At 43.5% G+C, this 26,522-nt stretch overlaps 1 protein-coding gene across 13 annotated transcripts in view; it reads left to right on the top strand.

The window, feature by feature from the left end:
* The window catches only part of ADGRL3 (adhesion G protein-coupled receptor L3), a gene marked incomplete at its 3' end in the record, with an annotated part of 334,909 nt that overhangs the window by 275,933 nt on the left and 32,454 nt on the right, over positions 1-26,522 (top strand). For 7 of the 13 annotated variants that reach the window (XM_081999402.1, XM_081999405.1, XM_081999407.1 and 4 more), the window contains 2 exons: positions 6,217-6,283; positions 7,695-7,786. In XM_081999402.1, coding sequence (XP_081855528.1) covers positions 6,217-6,283; positions 7,695-7,786 — 159 coding nt within the window. Of the gene's footprint in view, positions 1-6,216; positions 6,284-7,694; positions 7,787-23,218; positions 23,246-26,522 lie in introns of all 13 variants that reach the window. The other 6 variants (XM_081999397.1, XM_081999403.1, XM_081999404.1 and 3 more) reach the window with 1 other exon arrangement.

The following is a 26,522-nucleotide window of genomic DNA, read 5'->3' on the forward strand; positions in this document are numbered from 1 at the left end:
TCTGCCCCAACGAACTCTTCTGTTCACATCTCCTCTTGAGCCATGTATAAGCCCACATTGAATCAGATATTAAAACATTCTGCCTTGTCCCTTTGGACAAATTTATTCTTACTGCGGTGTTCCTATGGAGGACCTACCTCTTCACAGTGGCCTACATGGGGCATGTTGAGCCTCAGACACGTTACAGCTGAAGGGTCATGAGTCTTACTCCCTGGAAAGCCAGCTGAGATGCTCCTGCACATCTGTCCCCCCACTGGTCCAGTTCACAGTCCAGTCTGGTTTTTTAGTGGCCGCATTCCACACTGTTCACCCTGTGACTTCTGGAGTATTACCGTTGCAGGGCTTGGAGCACAAGGGCGATCCTTTTGACTTTTCTCTCAATGTTTTGGACTACCTACCAAGAAAACCCAGTACTGCAGCTAGTTTGTGATAAAAGCTAGCACCGTGTTCTCTTACAGTGCTCTATAACTGTGGGGTGCTGAAAATGTCTGACTTCGTTCCCTTGTAGTAAAAGGACATTCCCAAGCCCAGAGTATCACTTTGGATGTGAGACAGCAGTCGATTTGTATCCACCCTCATCTTTGCGAAGTCCCTCATGATGCTCTGTAGGGACAGCCTGAGTACCAGTGTAGGTTGTGGGAGATAGTACCACATGCCAGGCTGGCTGTAGAGAGTAGGAACATATGGCACCTAACCACAGCTCCCATAAAGCACCATGGCAGTTTTGCGTTGCTGAAATGTTTCTGCTCCCATTAAATGAATATATGGACCTTTCTGAAGCACAGTGAAGCAAACATATTCCATGGGATATGCTGCCTTTTCCCAACAGACCTTGGGTGCCCAAATATTTCCATGGCATGGAAGGTACAGAGAGGAAGTTTGGCTTAAATTTGCTGGAGGCAAACAAGAAAACTTTGCTATCTTTATGTTGAGGAGGCAGCAGTCCTATGTCTGTGCCAGTAAAATCTCTCTCCTTCCCTCCCACAGCATAAAGTAGCATTTTTAATGATTAAACATGTATATATAATATTTTGCAAATAAATATTTACAGATATTTGCAGAGCCTAAAATATTTATTTATAATCTCTAATTCCAGAGTGCACAATTTTATCACATTCTCATAGTGGAAAATAAAAAAAATACAATATGTTTTGTATAACTATCATGCTCCATCTGGTTGATGGATGATGATGTATTTTTCTGTATAATGTTATTAGAAGGGTAGAACTGATTAGAATTTGTAGTGAACTATATGCCAGGCATACATAATTTGATTGCAAGAAGTTGCTTGGCTTTGCTGGGTTTTGTAAAACATCCTCTGGAATACATTACTTGCCTCCCTCCATTATTTATTGCATTTGTTTAAGCAGGACTTATGGAGCTGTTAGTGTTACTTGTTTTTTGCCTGGCATTTGGTGCCACCATTCATACATCTCAGAATGATTTGCTTAGTCACCCAATGTAGGTTTTCTTTATTTCATTTTCCTTTCTAAATCCAACCCTCCTGTTAACACATGCCCAGATTACATAGCCAGGAACAGGCAGTTGTTCATCTCTCTGTTTCTTTGCTCATCACTGGGTGCTTGTTATTTTCTAAAGCGTCCCATGTCCTAGTATTCATATTGGCATCCTAGTAGCTGCGCAGTAAAGATATTCTCTTACACTTAATTATTCCAAGGATTGGAATTGATTCTTCTCCTTTTACTACTTTTTTGCTTACGAGCAGTTCAAACCACTCATATCAGGAGATTAATTTGCTTTTATAACCAAGCAGCAGAGTAGCGATTGCATTAAAAGATCATCCCATTCAGGCCAGCAGGGACTATTCATGTGAGTAAACTGAGCGATGTTTGGCCCTTTCCCCCAAATAAATCAGAAATGTTGCCTGTCACCTTGTTCTCATTGTAATTTCTGAAGTAAAGGTGAAAAGCAGGAAGCCCCACTGCAGACAGTGTGGTCCCCCAACGTTGCCAAAGCGATTCTGCCGATGCTTACATGAATTTCCAAGCGACCTTTTCTTACAGGTGAAGTCTTCAGCTGCTGAGTCTTAAATGGCCATGTCTCAAGTTTTGCTGCAAAAAAGAAGATACTGGGATTGCAGTTTTTAAAAGTTACATCAGCCTTGTCCTCCATGTTAACCAAATCCATCTATCTCCTGGCCGAATCTGATATCAGGCATTGTGGTGGGCAAGTGCTGCGAAATGCAGAGGGAAAATAGCATTTGCAGTTGTTGTTAGTGTTTGAAAATAGCTCATGTCTAAAATTCATTAAAAGCTGCATTAAGACTTTAGCAGCCTCCCTTTGAGAGGACTTACTCAAGTAGCAGGCCATCCAAAATTGACAGCAAGAAGCTATTCCATATTGCCATACTGTCCTGGGCTTCATATCGACGCCTCTTACAAATCTCAGAGGAAAGCAGCTATGCTTTGAATGGTTCAATATATTTTAGAAAACATACTGGTAGGTATATTCATCCACTGGTGATCAAATTCATCATGACAGGAATCTCTCTATTGTTTCCCCCCCTTCTTCCCCCTTTTGGTATGCTATAAAGCAGGATATACATGGTAAGCAATCCAGCTGTCAGAAAGCAAAACGAAAGCCCAGTGTATGTACACAGCCTCCGAGTCCATCAACTAGCCGCTGACATTTTATGCATGTTAATGTTGCTCAGAAAATAGCTTCTAAACAATACGGTCTGTCTTGGGTGGCTCCACTGAACTTGTTTTATTTTCAGCGTTCGTGCCAGGTATTTGGAGGAGGAAGCATGAGCAATTTGGACCCTGGACTGCATTAAGCAGAATCTATATTGCACTCTTGAAAGGCATGTCTTGTGCATACATATCCCATTACCGCACCCAGACAAGGAGGCTGTATAGCCATGTGAAACAAACCACTGAACTCCCTTGAACAACATGATATGTTTAGGGCTCTTCAAATTTTATGGTCCAATGGCAGCTAATGATTGTTTATTGGTTATATTTAATGCACACCAGGGGTAGCTTAGTATATGATTTCTCTTCATGCAGAAAATAGAGTAAACTCTTTGTAGTCTTTATTACTTGGGAGAAGCTTTAGGTGAATATAGCGACTTGTCACTGTGGAAAAGGAGGAAATTAAAAAGTAAAGGAAAGCAGCACCACGGAGCTCGTTATGAGCACTGAATATACTGGTGTGACTCTTGGAAGAAGCAATGGGGTTTTGAGCAGCATTCCCTGCATCCACAGACTTTCGGATAATCCGCTCTGCCTCGTACTGTGCCCTGAAGCGGCTCGTTTGCTTAATGGCAGCAGAGTCTAAACTTGCAATGCAGCAAGTCGGTGTTCACAGCACAGCTGCGCATGGGGGGTCAGAAGTAACTCAGCAGCCCAAGATTAGCAACTTTGGGAAGTGAGTCGCCTGATTGCTTCCTTGTTTCGAGGAGCTCATTTATGCCGCTCATTGTGCGTATGGGTTTTTGTCTTTTAAGGGAAGAAAAGCTCAGTGTGGTACTTGTCTGATTAGCAATTTACAGTTCCTCAACACAATTGGCGGGATGCCCGTGTTTTGATGTTTTGGTCTTAATTTGCATTTTTAATGAGGCATGACTTAACCAGGTTCAAAGTTGCATCTTTTCCTGATGACCGCAAAAAAACCCATCTTTTTAAATTCCCTCTGCAGATTTGAGGCAGTCCTGCAGCTTTATGTTTAGTCGCCCAAGACTGAGTGTCATACATGGTTTCATAGAAAGGTGATTTTTTTATTCAAACAAATAAAAAATGACATCATGTTCTTTAAAGCATGCAGAGAGGCAAAAAAAAAGCCTTCTCTGATTTTTGCAAGCTGTACTCTTGCTTAGATGAAGCTGTGTGTTGTTGGAAGGGGACTCTTTTGCTCCATGCCTGTCCCTCACTTATCCTGATGGCAAGACCTGGCTCCTCAGCTGTTTCCCATCTACAGCATCCATATCTTGTCACTGAATTGTACTCCACAACCAAGGAGACAGATTTTTTACGGGAAAGGGATGGGAAATTTCATCCTTTGGCTGGCTGGAAAATAGTTGCTTCGTGCTTCTTTGCTCAGCCTGGCACAGTTTTTGCCTTGTGCTGTATTTCAGCTTTCACCAATTTTCTCCCTGTCCCAATCTCTATATAGTCAAAACCAGCTGTGTCAGATATGACCATACGGCTGGCCATCATGCTTTAAGGAATAAAGAGAGGGTTTATGTCTTTTCTCTTCCCTGGGCTTTCCAAGAGCCAGCTTGCTCTTTGTGCTGAAGGAAAACTAGGTTGCTTGGCAATTAAAATATACTGTGCTCCTGAATCCTGTGCAGCAGGGGCTGGGGGATGTTTTGAATATTAAACTGGAAAAAAAGTTAAAAATGTTTTAATTAAAAAGAAAAACAAACACAACCCTCTGAGTCCTCTCTCAGACTCTAGCACTCTCATTATCAGTAGAAAAGAGTTGTAGGGCTGCGTATTCCCTGATTTATACGTGGCAGCTGAGGCATAAGCACAAGTTACATTTTTTCCTATGGGATGGGGTAGGTATAAAGTCTGAAATGCCATGTAATGTGTGAGCTGCTGCTATGTGGACATCTCTTTTCAGGGGTGGGGAGGAGGACTTTTTACAGGAACTTCATTATCCTTGAAACCTCTGTTCCTCTGTCAAATCGAGTTGCAATTGGGCGACATTTCAGATGTTATTATGGGTGATACACAGATGTCATGATCGCATAAACCTTTTCCTATAGGAAATCAGACTCAGTTTCTAGTCACTTGTGTTGTTCCATTACCAGCTGCATCTAAATCACCTTGAACTTCAGCAGCCGCAGAGGAAACACGATTTCCCTGCAATCACTCTGAAAGCTTCTGTTTGCCTCTCTCATTAAGATTTTTATGCTGTCACATGAAGATTTTGGATGAACAGCTGCAGAGGTAGTTCAGGAGTGGCGGTCACAGAAGTGATGGTATTTTAATTTGTGATAAATAGCGGTATGACCATATATATATTGATACATCTTCAAGACTGACGAGACCTGAAATTTATATGGTCAGGGATGGAAGTGAGAAGCTTTATCTACAACTTTAAATTTATTCATATCTTGGCTTCTCCCAGTCAAATAGGTTCAGGACATGTTTTATTTTCTCCACAGATGGCTCCTGCTGGTCTCTTCTGTTGGGCTGCTGGCACAGAACTTTCTGCCTGTTGCAAAGTCCATTGGAAGGGAAAAAATGTTCAGCACATGCACTAGAGTTGTCATTTGTGAGAACTGCTTTCTCTTCCACCATGATAAATTCATATATACAGTTCCTGTCACCTGCCTAATTATGAAATTCCATCGGATGTTTAGTATAAGAGTGGTTTTATGCATTCTTAGTCCTCTGTGTATAAACAGAGCTGTGATTTGCAGCGTTGCAAACACAAGATATTATTATTTTAAACATCGTGCAAAACTTTCTTGGAATTTATATTCCTCTGTCTTGTAACCAGTCACTTCCATTTTATCTTCCTGTCGCCTGGAATGAACTAGGAATGGAAATGTAATTTCCCAGGGGCCTTAAAAAATGTGGGGAGTATTAAATGCAGTTGAAATTAAGCGATTAATAATTTACTTTTAGGCCATGAATCAGCTTCATGTGATAGCGCAGACCATATGCAACCCTCAAAACATTAGTGGAAACAAAACACTCCAGAGGTTCAGGGAAATAAAACGCTCTGAAGGGGAAGTTTCTGAACCTAATTAAACCTCAGCCTTCTTGTGAGGTTTGTGCTTCCTCCAAATTGTGCTTCCTATTTGCACCAAATTTGCTCTGATTTGCTTGCTGGAGAAATGTCATCTCACTTGACAGTTGACAGACAGCTTAGACTGCATCAGAGCCAGAGAGGCAAGAGGAGCTTAAAGCAAAGCAGCAGCTCCATGGATGCTCATTGGACCCCTTCCTTAAAAAAACCCACAGTTTTAAGGATTTTTTCCAAAAGATGCAGAAAGGCTTAGCAACTAGGTCTTGTGCCATTTTCTCCCTGCTTCCTCCAGAGGTAATTATCTTACTCCATCAATAGCGCTGTCAGAAATCGGGCACATAATTCAGCGTTTAAATGAACAAGCAATGTAATATTTCCTGTCTCCCACCGGCGTGTTTTGCAGCTCACATTCTTCTCTGTCACTCGCTCACTCTTGATGTATGTCCTGGGTGCAGTCCTTGAATGCCTTCTCTCCCCTGTGTTTCATTACAGATGTTGGCTCCGACTTGACACCTACTTCATTTGGAGCTTTATAGGACCAGCGACCTTGATAATTATGGTAAGAACTCGTAATTAACTACTCCATCTCTCAGGTCAAGAAATAAAACTTTTACTGTCCCTTTACTCTTTATCTTTAATTTACACGGATTAATATGAGAAAGGCATGTTCTTCTTTGACCTCACCTGGCACAAACAATTAGACCCTCATTATGAGAGGCTCTTGGCAGGCCAAAACGGGCCGGGAAGCTTTGGAGTGGGTGCTTGCAGAGTTTGGTTTCTACTGTTGGACATTTAGAAGTGCCAAACTCTTACTTTGATGCCCCTCATAGCTTCCCTCTGCCCCCCTACCCCCACTCCTCAGCTTTTGAATTCCAGAGTGAAGCTTTGCATCGATCATGCAAAAAAGGGAAATCTGGGGAGGGGGGAATGAAATAAAGTCCAAACTGGAAGAGAAGTTTGGTGGGGGGTTTTCCTCCGCAGCAGAAACTGAAGCTCGTGTGACTTCACAGTTAGCACGTTGCCAGCGTATCAGCTAACACAGCAACAAGGTAGAGAACCCAACTTCAGAGGCAGCCGGAGTTTTCTTATACTTTAATTGCTACAATATGGCTTAAATAAATCATCCTTTGTTTTGAATAGACTACAGTTTGGCTAACACAGCAAACCAGGGGCTCTCACTTCAATGCAGACATTGTCCCTGCTTCTCCTGCTTCTCCTGCAACTGAGGGCTGTTTCAGCAGCCTTCCACATCAGGGAGGGGACCACGCCACCAGCTACAACTGTTGATTTTTTTCCCCTTAAGCAATTCATTCATAAAAAGGTATCTTCCCTTTTTGATTAGGTCTCAAACCCTGGTCTGGGCTTTTGAGGGAACTCTGTTCCAGGAATTGGCAGCCTTGTTAACACCGAGGCATTGAAACACCATCACACCTTTTACAGAACAAATCAAACTCTTTTTCCTTTTTATTTTTCAACTTTGCATTGTACTAAGCATCTTCAGCAGTCATGATTTCCTTGCCCATCTCCCCTGTTGCACCGTATTTAAAAGATCTATTCATACAAAAAGATGCTTTTTTTGCTTTATTACAATGGGGCCAGCTGAGCAAGGTGCTTGGAATGACTTTTCACGACTGTACACCTCTCAGACACAGAGGAGCTGTTACAGCAGATATTTTTAATTTTCCAGAATGTCATTTGAAGCACTGCAGTTGATGTTGGAACCAGCCCCGTATCAGTAACGCATGCAGCGCGACAGCTTTGGTAATGCTGTGGCATCACCGGTCCTGCAGTCTACAGGCCAGCTCATCTCACAAAATGCTTGGCAATTTTCTGTGACTCAGTCACTGTAAAACTGTAGTGCGAGCTAATTTCCTACAGCAACTCATCTGTTACAGAGAAGAAGCTGACTTTCCCACCATCATGTTGTGCCATGTCATGTAACACCTTTTTTTTCCTTCCCCCCATTGCAGCTTAATGTCATCTTCCTTGGGATCGCTCTCTATAAAATGTTTCATCATACTGCCATACTGAAACCTGAATCTGGATGTCTTGACAATATCAAGTAAGTGATTGGGATTTTTTTCTTTCTCTGCCTGTTTCTGTCTTTTGCTGTTTATGCCCCCATTCCTCTCTGAGGAGCATACAAGGGAAACCAACTCTGCTGGCAGCAGTGGTAACCAGGGGCAATATTTTGTGTTACGGCACTGCAGAGTGGTTTCTAATAAGTACCAACAAGTGTCTGATGATAAAGCACTGTCTTGATTGAGATTTGTTTGCCAGTGGTGGCATTTGCCATTAAATTTTGCATGAAGGAAGCAAAGTTGCATTTGCTGACCTTGAAGCAGGTAACCTCCCAGCCCCTCTATGTAGAATGAAATCATGCCTGATAATTACCAGCTAAATATTGCAGTCTCTACAGGGAAGGTGTTGAAATTGTTGATCATTACTATTACTCTGTGATCTGAGGGTGGCAGCCTTACTTCTTTTCTGTTTGTTTTGGCCCCTGACAGATTTAATGACCCAAATTCTGCCCAGAATCTGATTAGTTTCAGCAAAGTTACCAAGGGTTTACCTGGGGGTGCCCACATCAGAAGGTGTGTTTGCCAGCCAAGGCATGTTTTGCCCTTGGACACAGTTAACTTCTGAGTCTGGGCATCTTACTGTCTAGCAAGCTGCTTCATTATATTGATAGAGTATTAGTTTACATCAGTGCCTGTTTATTCAACTACCTCTGGCTTTAATTACTCGCTTCAAAAATACAAGTGGGATTTCAGGTGCAGCGCATGATAAGATGGGGAGCCTACTAATTAATAAAACCATCTAGTGAACTTCAGAAGGAGGAAGTTGCTGGGAGTCAGCACTTTGCTGCCCACCCAGGAAAGGAGAGCATTGTGCAACACGGCTGGAAGTTTGCTCTCCGCTCTCTTCTGTGGTGGGAGCGGGAGAAGAGGCACAAGGGAAGTTCATTAGGAGATGAGAGAATTGCACAGTTGCAGGGCAGTTCTCAGGAAGGTTATTGTTCTTACCACTGCGAGCCACTCTCGCAGATGGGTCTTTAATTTAAACGAGGTCAGTCCCCACTTAAAACTTCCCCCGCAGGCAAGTCTTGCAATGTCACTGGCGTGCCACGACTTGGTATGGTCCTTTGGGTGAAATTTTAGTTTCTTAGGTGCAGCTTCTTCTTTGAGGGTTAGGAGGAAAGAGCCCATACAAATGCAGGAGACCCCAGTGAGCTCAGGGACTCACAGGGTGCTCATTCGCTGTGTCTGTCTCTGCCCAGGTTGCAGGCAGGCTGCTCTGTTTCTCTTGCCATCGCCCAGCTATAAGATGAAATTGGAGGAGCAGTCCCTCCTGGATGTTCAGGACTGATCCCAGTGTGATAGTCTTTCATTTGGTCTTGGATGAGGCATTAAAGGAATGGTACATTTAACAACACTTATTAGTATGACTACTGGTCATGCATTAGTGCTACGGGATTGCTTGCTGAAAACAGTCTTTCTAAAGCTACCCACAGAAAATCTGTCTAGAAAGCCTTGCAGTATGACATTTAAATTAAAAACTGGGAAAAAAAACCAACCCAGCAAACCAAAGCCCTTATAATTAAAGCAGAAATAATAATTGCCTACTTGTTTCTCGCTTGTGCTAATCTCTAGTATCTTTGTTTAAAATGCCAGGAATTTATACAACCAGTTACGTCAATTATAATGTCATTGTAAAATATTTTATAGGTTCTTTGGCAGATGAGTGTCTATTCCTGATTTGACTTCATTAAAACGTTTTGAAAACACAAGCAATTAAAATACTTTTAAGTATGTTGCTGGTACCCTTCCAAATGTGTTGCTTCATTACAAATCATTTTTTATGCTTGAAAAAATAAGCAAAACATAATATAAACTCAGGAAAACCCCAAGCTCACCCTAGGAAGTTTATTGAAACAAGAATTTCAGAAGGCACTTGATTGTAATTTCTGAACACCTAAGCAGGACACAGTTAAGTCTTTGAATCCAAGGCATGAGTTGTCTCAATATTGGATATGCTTGAGTTAGGAGGAGGTGCAGATTTTCAACAGAGAAGGGGCAACAGAAGGTGCAGATTTTCAACAAGAGTTTTTCACCTGTGAAGGAGCTTTCCTAGGGATGTGAGGGGCTTGCAATCTCTGGAAAACTTGTAGGTAGGTTCATGGTCATGTTCCAGGTAAAATTGTAGTTGTCTTCTAGGTGAGATCATGGCCTTCTTCCAAAGTCATTGACTCTAACTCAGTTGCAAAATGTGGATGTGGTACAGCAGCTCTGGAATAAAAAAGCCACAGACGACATTATTTCACAGGTGACCAGGAGAATACTTTCTGAGCTTACCTCCATGGGTCTATACAGTTGGAGGAGAGACACCCAGATCTGTTTCTCAGGTTGCACACTTCCTCCTCTGGCTCTCAGTATGGTCCCAGAGCCTTACATCTTGTCTTATCGGTTTATATTAAAAAAACCAAACCAAGGGCCTGCATTGGAGGGCCCCTTGCTGCCATCTGCATGTGACAGCTTTATGACACACATGGAGCTGAATGGGAGTTTGTTCTCCCAGTTCATTTCCTAGCGCTGCTCTGTGTTAGGCTGTGGTGAAGCTCTCGCAACATAAATCCTGAGCCTGTTCAACAACAGCAAAATACTTGACTCCCTATGGCAACATAAAAATAAAGGCCGTAAAATATTTTAATAGGCTGTTAATAAGCGCCCCTGCAATCTGGTGCTTGCCTATGTCACTTTAAAGGTTAGAAATACATTATGAAGTATAGAAAATAGAGAGGCAAATAACACCACTTAAATTAATGAACTTGATAAGGGATCAGGTGTCACCTGGGATACCTTTAATTATTGCACCAACAGAAAAGCCATTCAAAGGGCAGTGCCTAAACCAGATGCTGTGTGGCTGAAAGATTTGTAGGCACTGTGCAAAGTTGTAAAAATAAACTTCCTTAACCTTCAGGAACAGTCCCTGTATTATTGTGCCAGCATGGGAGACTCTGACATTCCCACGATGGAGCACTGGTTACCCAGGGGTTACCCAGCAAGAGATTTGATGAGTACAGAGTTGGTTTATTTTTCACCTACGTTAACTTTTCTGGCTTAGCCCATCACTTTCAGGAGGGAGGTGGGGTAGCCACATATGTGGGTGCTTCCTTCTGTGCTGAGAGCATTATCCCTGTATGGGAGGTTGGTACTGTACCGATCGAGTGGGTTGCAACTGCTGAGACAGTGAGGTTTGTGCTCTAGTCCTGCTTTTGAGGCATGTAGCCAGGAGAAGATGTGAGGTACACGGGATGTGTTGTTTGGAGCTGCAAGAGTTTCTGTGCCTGCCACTGATGCCAGGAGGGCAGACTAGCTCCTGTTTCACAACAGGTACCATCACCAAGAATAGCACGCTTTTACCTAGGACCTTTTGGAAAAGTTCAGTTTGACTTCTTCCTTCAATACGTTTAAACAGAAATTTTAAGGATTCACCCAGGGTGGGGATCTCTTCTGCCTTTTAAAGAACTGAAAGCGACACAGAAAGACCACCAAAATGGCTGCCTCTCGAGTGGTGCATGTAGCTCCTGCCCAACAACAGGCAGGAGGGGGTTTTCCTTCCCAGCCTTTTCCAATGTCTCTTTCTGGGAGCTTGAGGTGGACTGTGGCAATTGTTCTTCCATCTCTTCACAGCTTGTCGGCAAATAGGTGAGCAGAGATGGGCAGTGAGGAGCATCATTTAGTCTTTTGTAGCTCTGCCCACATCACTCGCATCTTGCTCGTGGCCCATCTGAGAATGTAAGTGGGATGGGAAGCGTGCATGAAATTGCTCGTGAGCACAAGCTGATTCACTGTTAACAAGTGTACCTTGGTAGGCATTGTTTTCAGAGGATTGATTCCCCCAGCCCTTACGAGCTTGCAAGGAAGACAGATCTTTCAAGCTTGCATCTATATCCTGTGAGGTGGAGACTACAGGCGTATCAATGTGGTATTGATGCACTCTCGCTAGCAGATGGCTCCTCGCGAGGATGTGTTACCAGCTGGAATACTTCAGAGCAGCTGTGAGGCTGTTTTACCGGAGGTTGCTGCCATGTGGAGTGATTTCTGGAGTCAAGCAGCTCGAAGTCTCTCCTTCACACTTCTCCATTGTGCCGGGTAGATGTTAGATGTGTGAAATGTCTCAGACTGTTGGAGACAGGAGTACACTGAATCTTTTTATATGCACGTTCCTATAGGAAGCCTTATGTGACAAAGGAAAATACATCTATTTGTGAATTATTCCAGCATGGTTCTTTAGTTTTCCATCCGTCAAATCCTTTCCAGGTGGTCAAGGCATGTAGTATGACTGCTTGTGGTCCGTGCACACGAGGTTTTCATCTGATCTGTGCCAGATGCTGCAGCATGACAAACCATCCATGTGTTTCCAGATTCTTAACCCCCATTCTCTCTGCAAAATGGAGGGTTTCAGATGAACCTTCTCACCAAATGCTTTGCGTTTTGTGACAGTACAGTGCTCGTTCTGCAGCCGTTTAAATACTGCTTATTTGAGTCATCATGACATTAATAAAGGGAAAAAAAGAGGGGCTACACTCATGGTAATCCAGATGTGCTCTTCACTATATCTACTGAAATCTGAAGTCCTGTCTTTGCAGTATGCTGTTACTGTGCACAATATGGGCCACGTTAGTTACTGACATGGAAAACTGGTTGAAAATTAGGCGGGGAGAGCAGTTATTTACTTAACAAAAGGCAAGTCCTGTAAGCAGATTGAAAGGATTCATCAACAGGGCTGAGCAGCTGCCATGCCTGAAGTTACACAGGGTATCTCCAAGTAGCCAGAGGGGAGAGGGTGAAACCTCCTTTCTCCTAGCAGAGACTAGAACCCATCCTTTCTCTTCCTTACCGACGTGACCTTCCCTTTGAAGTTCCCATGGGTGCCCAGTTCCTCTCCCCCCGGTGCTGCCTGGCTGCGGTTAGGTTTGTTAGCATTTCCCCCAGACAGCCCAGACTTCCTGACATTCTTCTGCGCTGCAGTATGTGGCAACAAGATTTTATTTTATTTATTTTGGAAGGGCAATGCGTCAGCCATAACTCCCAAGCGCAGTTGCAGGCCCACTTAGAAAGAAGGCAGGAGGCAAAGGGCTTTGTCAGGTCACTTCTCTTTTTGTCCCATTTTATTGTGTTATTGGTTTAGCCAGGTTATAGCTTGGCTTGTGTCATAGGTCACCTGGATGCTCTTTAGAAAGCACAACTCATGGGGACCTCTTCAAAGAGGAGTGTGTCAAGCTGTAGTCATGGGTTTCTTGGAAAAGCTCATCCAGTGCAGTAGAAGCCCACCTGAAAGTCACCCTGGAAATTTACTTTCTTTCAGACAGAGAGACCCAGAGTCTTAGCTGGGAGCTCCTTTTGTGGCTAAAGAGGCACTATTAATTAGGGGCCTTGAGACAGTATAATCCTGGCATTAATCACTGTAGTTTTGTCGAAGCTTTCTTCCCTCTTGTGGAAACCCACTCCCATCCCATCTTCTGCAACAGCAGAACAAGCACTGTAGCAAAAACCTGAAATTCCCTGGAAAAAATGTGTTTATTCCAAACATGGAGGAGAGAGTGTTTTTAGGTATTGTGGCCAGATTCACAAGAACACAAGCTGAAATCCCATAAATAGGGATAATGCAGAAATGTCCTGCACTGCAACCTTCAGAAATCAATCCCAAAATTATCAAAACAAGCCCCCCTCAGCCCGCTGGCTGCTGTGGGAGCTACAAATGGTTTAGGACTAAAGGCACACAGCCTGTTTTAATGGATAAATAAAAAAGTATATGTTTTTCCAAGTTTCTGACTTGAAACAAGACTCACACCGTACTCCTTTATTTTTATGGTTTTTATTTTTCTATGGGAGTCTCTTGCTCACAGGCTTACAAAAATAAATCAGAGAATGTGCAACCTAAAAGCCAAAAGTAGGAGCCAAATGCAAAGACTCAACGTTGGTTATTACTATATAAAACCTTGCAAAGCCCAGTCTGGGCTCTTTTAGGGAGTCTGGTCTAGGGTGGGGGAGATGATGGGCGAGGAGCATCAGGCACAAAACTGAGAAGCCCCTTTTGAAAATATGCCTTCTTTACAAACTGTTGACATAACCCACTCTCCCCATATGTTATATGGGTGTAAGTGATTATCTGCTCATTTTCTTGCTTCAACACATGTATTTTATTTAAGGAGACATGACTAATCCCAGCCCCCAGATTAGCTTGTTGTTTCAGTCCTGCGCGTTTTCTTAAGTCATAAAAAAATCCTCAGAGTAAGGTAGAAAATTGAAAACAAAGGTTAAATAGGACTTCCAAAAATCATCTACGGAAATGTTTAAATTAAATCCTTGATTTAACACAGCAGTATTGTGCTGGCAGGAACAGAGATTTACCAGTCTATTATTTACTCAGCTGATTGAAATGCAGAAAAAGTAAACATCCTGGGCTTGGTGCAGTGAGGAATGAGTTAGACTTTTGAAAATGCAGGATTTCTCCTTCAGTAGGAAGAGCTTACATTACCGACGCAGAACAATCATTTGCAGCAGGTATCCTTTTACTAAAGGAAGATTAATTTGTGCTTTATTCTAGCCATTTTAGAAACAAGTGAAAGTAGGGAGACAATAAGGATTATTTAATCTTTTTCTATTGCAATTTAAACTCATCTATTTGTTTCCAGATCTTTTTTGTTTAATCATAAGATGCTACAACTTGAAAATAGTTTATGGTGCCAAAGGGAGTGGAATTGAATATTGCATTGGGTTCACCTGGGGAACTTTACTTGTGGAACAGCAGCACTTTAATCCTTCATTACTTCTGGGTTTGCGGTTGCTTGCAAGTGCACAGCGAGGACATGGTACAATGAAGAGGTCCAGCTCTTGGGAGTATGCCCAGCGCAGCATCTAGGTGCAAAAGTCCTGATCTTGTATCTTCAGCATTCTCAGTTCCTGGTGAAGTAAGGGCTGAGGGTCTGTGGCAACATGCAGACTCCTTCTTTGGAGTAGCAGGTGGGGAGAGGAGGTTACATGCACCCATGCAGCTTTGAGGAGGTGCGTGGGTTGGCGTGCGTGGTGGAAAGGACGAGGTGCAAAGGGTTTGAAACACAAGCTAGTGAATGCAAATGCTTACAGAAGCCACAGTGAACCTCTGTTAAACATGATCTGAAATCCTGAGTGGCCATTACCTATAACTTAAAATGTTAAATAAAATAGCAGTGCCTGTGAAGAATGAGCTTTCTGTTAAGATTTTCCGCCCTAGTAACAAAATAGAAAGATTAACTGAGTGGGCTATTCAAGAATTGGGCATTGAAAATCTCTCCTTCCCAGACAGCTGTGCTGTACACAGTGTTTTTGGATTCCTCTGACTTCTGGGGACAGCAGGCTCAGAGCACAGCAGCTCCAGGATTGCCTTTTGGAGAGCAATCATCCCTGGATTCCCGCTCCAGAAAAGGATAATCTGTTCCTAAGGAGCAAAAAAAGCCCCCAAGCCAATGTTTGGATATGGATAAACTCAGATGAGAAATGAAGTGTGTGTTTTAACTGTGCTTGGGACATGCAGACAGCACATTTTCTGTCATCAGGAAACTTGACAGGAGTGTTTTCCAAGGACGACCAAATGATCTGGTGACTTCTGAAAATGAGGAATAGCTTTTTCTCTCCCTTGGAAAACCTCCCTCTGTGCAAAGTTTAGATGTCAGCCACGGAGTACTGAGCTGGACATTAGAAACTGCCTGCCTCACTTTCTTTGTACAGGAGCTCAGGCTATGATCGTTGTGTTTTCATACAGGCTTGAGAGGGAGTACCGTGCCTTCACAAGCTGGATGATCAGTTTAGCATCTCTGTGGATCCTGAGTAAGAAAGCACCATGCTTCCTAGTCCCCTGGGTAGCTCAGTGCTGCTCCTACATAGCCTTCATCTGCATCTCTGCATGAGCAAACTTTGAACAGGCAGCCTAAAGCAAACCCAGAAAAATCACTTGGAGTTGGCACAAAATGAAGTATTTACAAGCTTCTTACAAAGAAAAGATACGGCACATTTATATTTTGCCAGAGTGCAGAGTTTGTGAGCACCTCGGAGGCAGAAACCCTGCCGATGCTCAAAAAACATCTGAGATTGCACTTCTGTCTGTGTCCCTTTTTTGCCCAGTGATGTTGATGGCAGCATCCGATTTTGTTTGTTGCAATCTGCTGCTGTTTGAGTTTTTCACAGAAGGGTTTGGTTAATATCTGACTGTTTTGGCTTTGGGTTTTGCTTGTTTATCTCCGGTTTTTGTGATGGCTGTGTTAATGTTGAATGGTGACGGTAAAGCACTAATCTTCCCACTGACAGGTGTTGTCCTTTCCAAATTTAAAAAAAAAAAAAAAAAATCAATCCACTGTTATTGATTTGAGAGAGTGCCCTGTAAGATATTAAATACCTAAGGTCTTTCTGTAAACCCATAAATCATGATTATTGTTTTAAAAGGCCATACATTTTAAGTATTTTGTCAGCAAGCCCTGCTGGTGCTATTTGGATAATACAAATGTGTCTAAAGGCTTTGCTGCATCTCTATGGTGTGGAAATGATCAGATATGTGGTTACACAACAGCGTGGTTTGAATTATCATGCCATGCCTTTGCAAAGTTAGGAGGAAGGAAATAAACGGGGTAAGCAATTCTGAGGGTAATTAATTACTTAGAGAAAATGAGATGAGCTTAACAGAATTGCTCTTTCCAATTGCATAATTAAGAATAAAACTTAGAAAGCAGGCCATGACTTCCCTAGTTGAGTTGGGGAGGAAAGGGATGATGCTTTGCCTTTGGCCGAAAAAGTCAGGCATAGGTTGCCCCAAATCCTGGGCTTGGGCATCACGTAGGGCCACGGAAGGTTTGGCCTCATTTGTCTGGATAAAATTTTCAGAGCTAGTACTGGAAGTCAGAAGTGGCTTTCAATCTATATAAAGTTTCCCTTATGCCCCTATGGGGTATAGGACCCTAACCTTCACAGATCTCCAAGGCATGTAAAGCCAGGGGTTTCTCCTGCAAATGAAGCTGTGGCACGCCCGCTGACCCCCAAGATTGTTACAGAGGTCTTCAGGGGACTAGCCACCTCCTGTCAAAGACAGTGCAGGAGCCAGAAGATGAGACCTGGAAATGATGGCTTGGAAAGCCATGTGATGAATGCCAGCAGCCTAAGGAAGGCAGTTAGGAAGACATTTGGCTTTGTGCCATCAAGGTGGTAACTTTGTCACAAAATGCAAAGGCAAAATCCCTTAAGCACTCTTTTATTGCTTGCAATTGATTTTTCTCACCATGAAGATGCTCCTTCACTAATTAGCAATGAACCCGTTTGCTTTATGAGGGGAGTGTTGGACTTTCCAACTCCTTCCTGTAGATTTTCAGCAGTTCGATAAATCAATTCTTTCTAATCCTTGAAATTTAAAAAAAAAAAAAAAAGGAAAAGAAAACAAACATCCTTACTGCCTCATATTGGCAGGCAGCGGAGAGACACAATAGCACGCTTTATTTTGTTTGTCTCTCATGCTTGCCTCCTGGAAATGTCTGTCTGTCTGCTTTATTGTGCCATATTAAAATGAATTTCCACAGCTTTCGAGGGGGCACATCATCCATCTACTTTTATTTGGGTTTCATCACCCATAACAGCTACTAAAGGTCCTGTGTACTGACTTTGGCATTTTTGCTTGCTAGCCAAACTGTGTTATTTTGGGGACCGAGAACTGAGTCCATGTGCTTACTGAGCCTTTTCCTGCTATTGGAGAAATGGGAAAATACTTTGAATTGTCAAAAGAGTGATAAATTCGAGTTAGGTAAAGTTAAACCATAAAGGTTTGAATAAAATGTTAACACCTGAAGTTGATTAGTTATGTAGGGTTTTATTAAAGGCCCAATTTTACTCTACATGTGGCTCAAAAATGACACTTCATTAAATATCAAACAAATCTTTTCAAAATGTAAGAAGCCCAGACATTATTCTTTTTAAATGATACCTGAATAGCTGCTTTTTGATAACAGGCTTTCTCTGTTCAGCAGCATTTTAGCTGAATCTGTGTGTGAAGGTAAATACTTGCCTGCCTTTTCATGCTGCAAAAAAAATTAAGACTTTAGCAATCCAGGGTATTGCTAATCTACATATATGAAAGTGGTTTGCACCATGTAATGTAAGTTGCAGATTTTCTGCGCCTCTGTATTGGTTTGTGAGTGTATATTCTGTCAGTTCGGTCACCTTGTGTCAAAAAGGTATATGTTGGGGTTTTAAAAGAATAGGCAGTGTGAAAGGGGTTTCTGAGCATTGGTTTTGAAATTCCTTAAGCATCTAAACAAGGAGATAAGTAGCTAATTTTAGCAACTTTTTTAAAAAGTATTGGAAATGTCTTATTTTAATTTTATGTCTTAAATACTTTTTTAAAAGTATTCCGGAAATGTCGCAGGAATATAGAAGGTAATATGAATGAACAATCCTTTCTCGTTGTTTAAGGAGAAAGTACTCTGGGAGATTGAAAGACATCTAACTTAACTTACATAAGATTTTGAAAGAGTTTTACATGATGTGTAATTAACCTTAAGAAGTCTTTGCCCCAGGGTAAAGTCAGGACTTTTTAAGATTAGAAAATGAATTAGGTATTTATACTGATTGGTAGACCATCCACTATCCATCATCTAGGCTGCAAAGAAACACAAGGGAGGTGAGGTAAGATTTCACAGGTTAGAGGAATAATGCAACCACTAAAGATAGGCTTTTTAACCTCAAGTATTTTAAAAGTGAAGCCCCCACCTAAGCCATCATTCAGGTTTCCTCTGCAGTCAGTAGAGAAAGGTATTTCTTCAGGGAATGTTGAAGCCTCACCTACCTTAAATACCTGTTCTTGTAGGGGATAAGTTGCTCTTTGGGAGTACAAGTCTCCCGTTAACTATGGCGAGATCAGAGTCACATAGTTTAAATTCAATGGGCTGTATCCCTTACTGCCAGGAATTGGAAGAATTTATCCAAATCTGGAGAAAGCACTTTAGATCTAGTGTCTCAAGCTGTGCTAGGCTAGGTTTTCCAACAATTCCTTCTTTGACTGTTATTTGCTTGTACAGCTAGTGAATATAATCTCAGTTTTCCAGTTAGCAGCTCCATTTTCCTGTGAGCTAAAGCTCTTCCAAGGCTTTTCTCTTGTCTAAGGGATGTTTTTTATGTATTGCAGATAATGACACAGTATTAATGCAGCACTGGTAGGTTTCGCAGACTTTACCGGAGAAAAAAAAAACATTCTGCAGTAATTTTTGTCAGACACGAATTGTTGCTAACACAAGAGTTAAGCTTCTTACAACACTTGAGTTGGTAAAATGAAAAGGAATGATCTGTATTTCATGAGGGATATAGGAGACTAAGTTGTACAGGCTCTATGTGTAGAGATTTGAAGTGTTTGGGAGTTAGACGTCTCTGAAAATCTCACTTCTTTAGGTACCTGCTTGCTTTGGGCAGTGGGTCCTAGACACATCCAGGTTGGAAATGGCATACAAACTGCTCGGGTCTTTTTCACAGTTTTCTCCTGAGCTGCTTTGAAGTGTTACCCTCAAGCTAAAAGGCAATCCAGGTTTACCAATTTCATGTTTTGTCTGTACAAAGGTGAAATGGAGCCTTCAGCTGCCTTGAAGAAAGGCTATTGCGGATCACTGAAAAACTTTGTGAGGGTCTGGATAGCAGCAACAGAGCAAAAAATTTCCCTAATTTTCTCTTTTTATAAGCTACCACCAGCAACACTTCAACAGTAAAATCTTTACTATAAAATCTGAGTGTTTGTGAACACAGTAACAGAAATTCGTGCCCTGCTCCTGCCCAGAACGCTGGGTTGGGAGCTCCAGGCTGTCTCACAACTTTGTTTAATTTAATTGCATCGCAGAGGAGTTGCAGGTCCTGCGGTGCTAGACATGCCACGACGGTAACCTGCCCCGATGATCTTGCAGGCTGAGTGGATGAGAGGGCAAACAGAAGCAGAAGGATTTGACCAACATCATTCTACACTGGGATGGGCTGGAAATCCCGGTGGTGAAGCTAGGTGGAGAGCCTTTTAATACCACATTTTCTGTGTTCCTGGTGCTTCCCCAGATGCATTGCAGATGCAGAGGTCACACTAAGCCAATACTTTGCTAAGACAAAGGAGCTGAGCTTTCCTTGCTGTGTCTTGGAAGCAGGGACTCAGTTCCCTGCATCAAGCTACCTCCTCTGCACTTGCTTCCTCCTTCCTTCCTGATCCTGATATGCTTTGTGCTTTCCCTGTGTGTTGTTAGATACACCTTTGGGCAACCTAGGGTAGCTCAGAAGTCCTCATGTGGCTGGCAGATGTGTCACAAGATCTAAGGAGAGCAGCTCTCAGGGTGGCAGTTGATGATGGGGGGGATCCCTGCAGGGATAGCAGACAGGGATGCCAGAGGGGGTGGTTGGGTGCTGGAGCAGAGCTGCAGGGAGCTGTCAATGGTTGGGAGGGATGGGCATGGAGGCAGGGAGGGCTACAGGCCAGGAATGCTGTAGGTGCTCAACCTGAGATAGCACTGCTTACCTGTCAGTGACGTGGGGACAGCTTCTTTGTCCCCTATGGTGTGTCCTCTACTTGTATCTCACTGCTCAGAGTGTGGACAGACCTAGTCCATTCAATGACTGTCCCTCTCTTTCCCAAAGACCCCAGGTGACTATGCCAGCCAGGGCAAAGCTGGGACTGGCAGCATTGCTGCCTCTTCTGTCAGCCAAGGTCAAGGTGGGGAGAAAACGGGAATGTTTTGCAGAATGTACTGTGTGAAACCACTTTCCTCCCATAAGGACTAAACCCTGCTCCCATTGATACTCAGATGGCCCTTCTGTGCCTTCAGGTGCATGTGAATGGTGCAGAAGTTGTCCCTACATGGTTTTATCCGTTGTGAGGAGAAAACACAAAACTTCATCTTGGACATACTTAGTGTCCCTCTCAGTCAGAAGTTAGTGCTGAAAATCATTCAGTTTTAATACAGCTTCATTCTAACTTGGTCTGAAGTGGGCCTCCTCCAAAGCAGAGCGGTTTGTTTAGCAGAGGGTATAGCTTGACAGGTTGCCAGTATGGACTGGCTTGCCAATGTGACGCCCGTCTACAAGAAAGGCCCCAAGGAGGATCCTGGGAACTACAGGCCTGTCAGCCTGACCTCTGTACTGGGGAAGATTATGGAGCGGTTGGTCTTGAGAGTGCTCACAGGGCATCTGCAGGACAACCAAGCGATCAGGCCCAGCCAGCATGGGTTCATGAAAGGCAGGTCCTGCTTGACCAACCTGATCTCCTTCTATGACCAGGTGACCCGCCTAGTGGATGAGGGAAAGGCTGTGGACGTTGTCTACCTGGACTTTAGTAAAGCCTTTGACAGCGTCTCCCACAGCATTCTCCTGGAGAAACTGGCGGCTCGTGGCTTAGACAGGTTTACTCTTCACTGGGTGAGGAACTGGCTGGATGGCCGAGCCCAGAGAGTTGTGGTGAACGGTGTTAAATCCGGCTGGCGGCCGGGCACAAGTGGTGTTCCCCAGGGCTCGGTTCTGGGGCTGGTCTTGTTCAATATCTTTATAGATGACCTGGATGAGGGGATCGAGTGCTCCCTCAGTAAGTTTGCAGATGACACCAGGTTGGATGGGAATGTTGATCTGCTGGAGGGTAGGAGTGCTCTGCAGAGGGATCTGCACAGGCCGGATCGATGGGCAGAGGCCAACTGTATGAGGTTTAATAAGGCCAAGTGCAGGGTCCTGCACTATGGCCACAACAACCCCATGCAACGCTACAGGCTTGGGGAGGAGTGGCTAGAGAGATGCCCAGCAGAAAGGGACCTGGGGGTGCTGGTTGACAACCGGCTGAACATGAGCCGGCAGTGTGCCCAGGTGGCCAAGAAGGCCAACTTGTCCTTCAGGAATAGTGTGGCCAGCAGGAGTAGGGAAGTGATCGTGCCCCTGTACTCGGCACTGGTGAGGACGCACCTTGAATACTGTGTTCAGTTTTGGGCCCCTCACTACAAGAAGGATGTTGAGGTGCTGGAGCGTGTCCAGAGAAGGGCAACGAAGCTGGTGAGGCGTCTGGAGCACAAGTCTTATGAGGAGTGGCTGAGGGAACTGGGGTTGTTTAGTCTGGAGAAGAGGAGGCTGAGGGGAGACCTTATTGCTCTCTACAACTACCTGAAAGGGGGTTGTGGCGACGAGGGTGTTGGTCTCTTCTCCCAAGTAAAGCGATAGGACAAGAGGAAATGGCCTCAAGTTGCGCCAGGGGAGGTTTAGATTGGATATTAGGAAAAATTTCTTCACTGAGAGAGTGGTCAGGCATTGGAACAGGCTGCCCAGGGATGTGGTGGAGTCACCATCTCTGGAAGTGTTCAAAAAACGTGTGGATGTGGCACTTCAGGACATGGTTTAGGAGACACAGTGGCGCTGGATTAATGGTTGGACTTGATGATCTTGAAGGTCCTTTCCAACCTAGTGATTCTGTGATTCTGTGATTCTGTGACTGAAGGAGGAAGCAGGATGGACTGATCCTGGCTGACGTTGGCAGGGGTAATGAGATGAACATAGTGTGCCAGCCTCCATCTCTGTCACCCATGGTGGCCACTGCAAGGGATCACAGGTTCAAAATCTCCATGCTGGGGAGGAGAGGAGGCCGGGGAGTTGGCCTGCCCTCCCCACGTGTTGCACATCACCCTCCACACAGGCAGAGTTAGGCATAAAGCCTGTCCCGGAAGGTCAGGGGTCAGGGAGAATCCCCTGGGAAAATGGCTGCAACTAATCTTGTGTTCTCACCGTGGCAGAAGCTCATTTTGAGTGGTCCATCTTGGCTTCCTCATCACTGCAGCAGGCTGCTTTGCACTCTTGCTTGGCAGAGTCCTTTCTTTGTCCTTCCCTGTGAAACGGGAGTAAATAGGTCTATGGTTTCTGTCACGCAGGCCTTTAGGAGGTCCTAATGCTGTTATCTCAAAAAGAAGATAACGCTGCAGTCTGGCTCGTAAGTTGGCAACTTGAGGAGTTACACTTATGAAAAGTAAACGGCCATAAAGAGGTTCCTGTAATACACTACAGCACCGCAGATGGAGTGTGCTGGAGGCACGGTGAAGTTTTGCTACCTGAATGCATGAAAGCCTGCTGTGGTGGCTATGCTGGAGTTTCAAAACTCATCTTCTTCAGAGATACCCATGATTTTTAAAAGAGATTTCAAAGTCAATTGACAGTTCTGTGATCGGAACCAGGAGGGGTAGCTGCAGCTCGCAGCTAACGATGCTCACTTCTGTGCGTGAAGCCAGCATCCTCGGTCGTGTTTCAATTCCCTTGGGCAGCAAGCCAGGCTGGCTGGTGTGTACCAGGTGCACCTGATGCCAGTCCACCTTTGGTTTTGGTGATGGCTGGTGGGAGAAGGGAGGTGGAGTAGCAATAGCTGTATTCTCTGTGTCGTTATATTTCTAATGTTGGTGTTCTTGTCTTTATGTCTATGCATTCTTTAGCTATGAGGATAACAGACCCTTCATCAAGTAAGAATGACCTGAATGGCTGATAAATTTCATTTATCAGTGTGGTCTCATGAACCAGCTGTCAGATCAATATTGAAAAATCATTAAGGCTTCTGTCATTCACGTTTGAGGCAGAAGAGCAAACTGTGCAGGAAAACGGTCAGGCATACAGCTAATGTGCAGAGTAAATGTGCTGCATATGTATTGCCAACCAATTGTCACCGTATTGGCTTTCTATTGTTTGATTGGACATTACTTGAATTCAAAGTGAACATTCCCAAGTTAATCCTGTGTAGTACAGACTTGTTATACCAATAGCAACCCTCTGGTCCACTGTTCTCTGTCACTGAGAGTGGTTTATTGTAATATAAACACGGAAGTAAATTTTCAGAAAGGTGCATGGGTGATAATCCCTGTGATTACCATTCTAGTTAATGGGAGCAGTGCAAAAAAACTTGTGTTCAAGTCATTGGAGAGTCTCCTTATTCATTGGAGTACCTAATTGTCCCTAATTGTAAATCTCTGATTTTCAATTACACAAAAACATGGATTGTTCTGTTTCTTAATTGCTGTAAAATTGCACTGCGGAAAAGAAAAACCACAAAAAAGCAACAGCAAGTCTGTACAAAGAGCAAAACAAAAACCCCAAGCCACACCAAAAAAACCTGCGAACAAAGCCAAAAATGCCTAGAAATTACATGCCTTAGGGCGTCCGTGCTTTTTCTCCTGCAACCAAAAAGTAATGCGCAGTAGCACGAAATGGAAGCAAATCAACTTTGCAGTAGACTTTCAGTTTGTTCTTCTGGTGAAGAGTCCTTTGTGTTCATTCTTGCAGCATCATTCCCATGTTCTCCTTCATTGCTGGGTTCTTTGTTTTTCCACGAATACAGGATGAAGCTATTCAAAGTAATCTTCACACCCTTTTTATGTCCAGCTCTTGTTTGCTGAAGCACAACACTGTAATGGTTGCAGGTTGCAATGTTGAGGGTCTTCTAACCCACAGATTCCTTTCCATCACTGAAGGTAGCATATTTCCACTAAATAACTGTTTCACTTCTGCACACCTCTGCAGCCAAAGTCTCTTTAATCGGGTTCAAAAATTGGCCATGCTTCAGAGCAGAATAGTTTTCGGATACCCTGGGAATAATTTTTAAAAGACTGTAAATGCAGAAAGCTTTTAATCATGGAAGAGAAGAGATGGGGGAGGGGAAAAAAGTGGTTTCCACTTAATTTGTTGTTCTTTTTTTAAGGAAAAAAAAAATTTCTATTTTTTAAATTGGCATGCAATTAAGATGATAATGTGCTCTCACTGGTGGTGGAATCTTGGGGAGAATAATATACCAAGTGGCTAAAGCTGTAAACTTTATCTAGTGGCTACCTTTCTGAAGGATTTTTAGAGTGCATTTTCAATTTGCGTCATGCTAAATATTTATTAGCGGGATTGACTGGAAATGCTTCAAAGGAGCTGTTCTGGTCTACTAGATACATAATAGTGATTTTTAAAGAACTGCCTTAATAAGCGGTTACCTTAGGGAGCTCTTCTGGTCATGTGGTTAAACAATACATATTTTATCAACTTCAGTGGAAGACTTAATGCTGTATTTTCATTCTAATACCTAAAGAAAAAAGCAGCAGCAAACATGAATACAACATTGGTGTTTCTGTTTGTGACAAGCCCTGCTAAAAGGAAAAGGATTTAAGGCTGCGGCTGCCATGCAGTCTCCGTAGTGGAGATTGCCTGCCTGACCTCTGCAGGACTTACTTTTCCCCTGAGCTGCTGCTGCTTCATCTTTCTCCCCCTTGCCCCATTCTCTGCTTAGCAGATGGAAGCCCAAATATGCCCGAACACTGGCCAAGTTTCTACAAGGCTGAAGTGGTTTAGAAACGTAGGCAGGTCCTTGTCCCTGCGAGCCCTTCTGCAGCACCCCAGGCTGCTTTGGGGCGAACAAGGAAGCAGAGGTGCTGGCTGGATGCAGGCTTGTCTGCTTTGGGTTACTGAAGGGTTAAGTGGTGTCGAAGGGGAATAAAGATTGAGTATCATTGCATTAATTTTTATGACGTTACACCTAATGATACCAGGGTAAGACAGTAGAAAGTCAAGGCCCTGAGGGGAAAGGGCAAATGCTCACGGTGCTGCTTGCTTCCCGCTGTGCTTCCCAGCTAGAAGTTGACTACCTCCCCTGTGCAGCAGCAATTCCTTTAAAATTGTAGGTAAATTAGCATGTGGAAACTAGGGAGATGGCTAGGAGCAGGACCCAGTTCCTTTCCTGCTTGCACACTTCATCTCACGTTCTAGTATTGGAAGATCAGTCTCCGAGAAGTTAATTTAGCAGATGACTAAATGTTATTTAACACGGTAACATGTAATACTTCTCCTGCCATTCCAGCAGAGCTTCCAGCTTTCTTGAAAGTGCACTGAAAAAAATAACTTGCAGCAGCCATCCCATGTTCCCAGCTCTGTCTGTCCAAGCAGAAAGTTGCTGGGAGAAAGCAAGCAGAAACTGCAGGCTATTATTTGCAGCAAACCCGTATTTGCTTGAACAACTTTTGGGGCAAGCAGTGGCTGCACGCCTACTCCCACTTCCCTCCCGGGTGGAGCAAGTGATAAATCTCAGTTTTGCAGCCCGTGTGAAGAAGGATTGCTCCTCCTTTTCTCTGAGCAGAAGTGTGACAGCAGCTACTGTTCTAGCAAATGTGGTGTGTGAGCACCTGTACATGTGTATATATGTATTTCCCCTCATCGCAGGGTGGAAGAAGTGTGAAGCAGCATTGCAGAGAGCCTCTTTGTGTGGAGCCAATCTGGCAAGCGGTGAGGGCTTGCCCACCCGCTTGTAGTTTATCTGGATTAATGGCATATGGGAGACTAGCTAAAATGCAGCAATACATGTGTCTTGGTGTTTAAGTGTACAGAAGCTAATCCAGCTGGTATTCCCTCCCCAGTGAAACCTGTGGACACTAAAAAAGTGACATTTAGAGTTGCTGTTTTAGTTGGTTTATTTTCATTTCCTGCCATTTGCAGAAATAACATCTACATGTCATTTACATACACGCTGCTTTTACATTAAAAAAAAAGAAAAGAAACATTGTGGTTACAAATATGCTTTGGTTATGATAAATTTCTATGCTCATAACATTTCCATTTCCGTATATTTCCTCAAGCTTGAAGATTTGTAAACTGTATCCAGCTTAAAGATAAAAACTCCCTACTACTCATTTTGATATGCTGTTTTCTTTTTGCTAAAATCACGGGAAAAGTCTTCCTGCTTGTAGTTGTCTGCTGCCTTCTGTACATGAAAAA

The sequence above is a fragment of the Phaethon aethereus genome, assembly GCF_964289735.1.
Source record: "Phaethon aethereus genome assembly, chromosome: 4".
NCBI classification, from domain to species: domain Eukaryota; kingdom Metazoa; phylum Chordata; class Aves; order Phaethontiformes; family Phaethontidae; genus Phaethon; species Phaethon aethereus.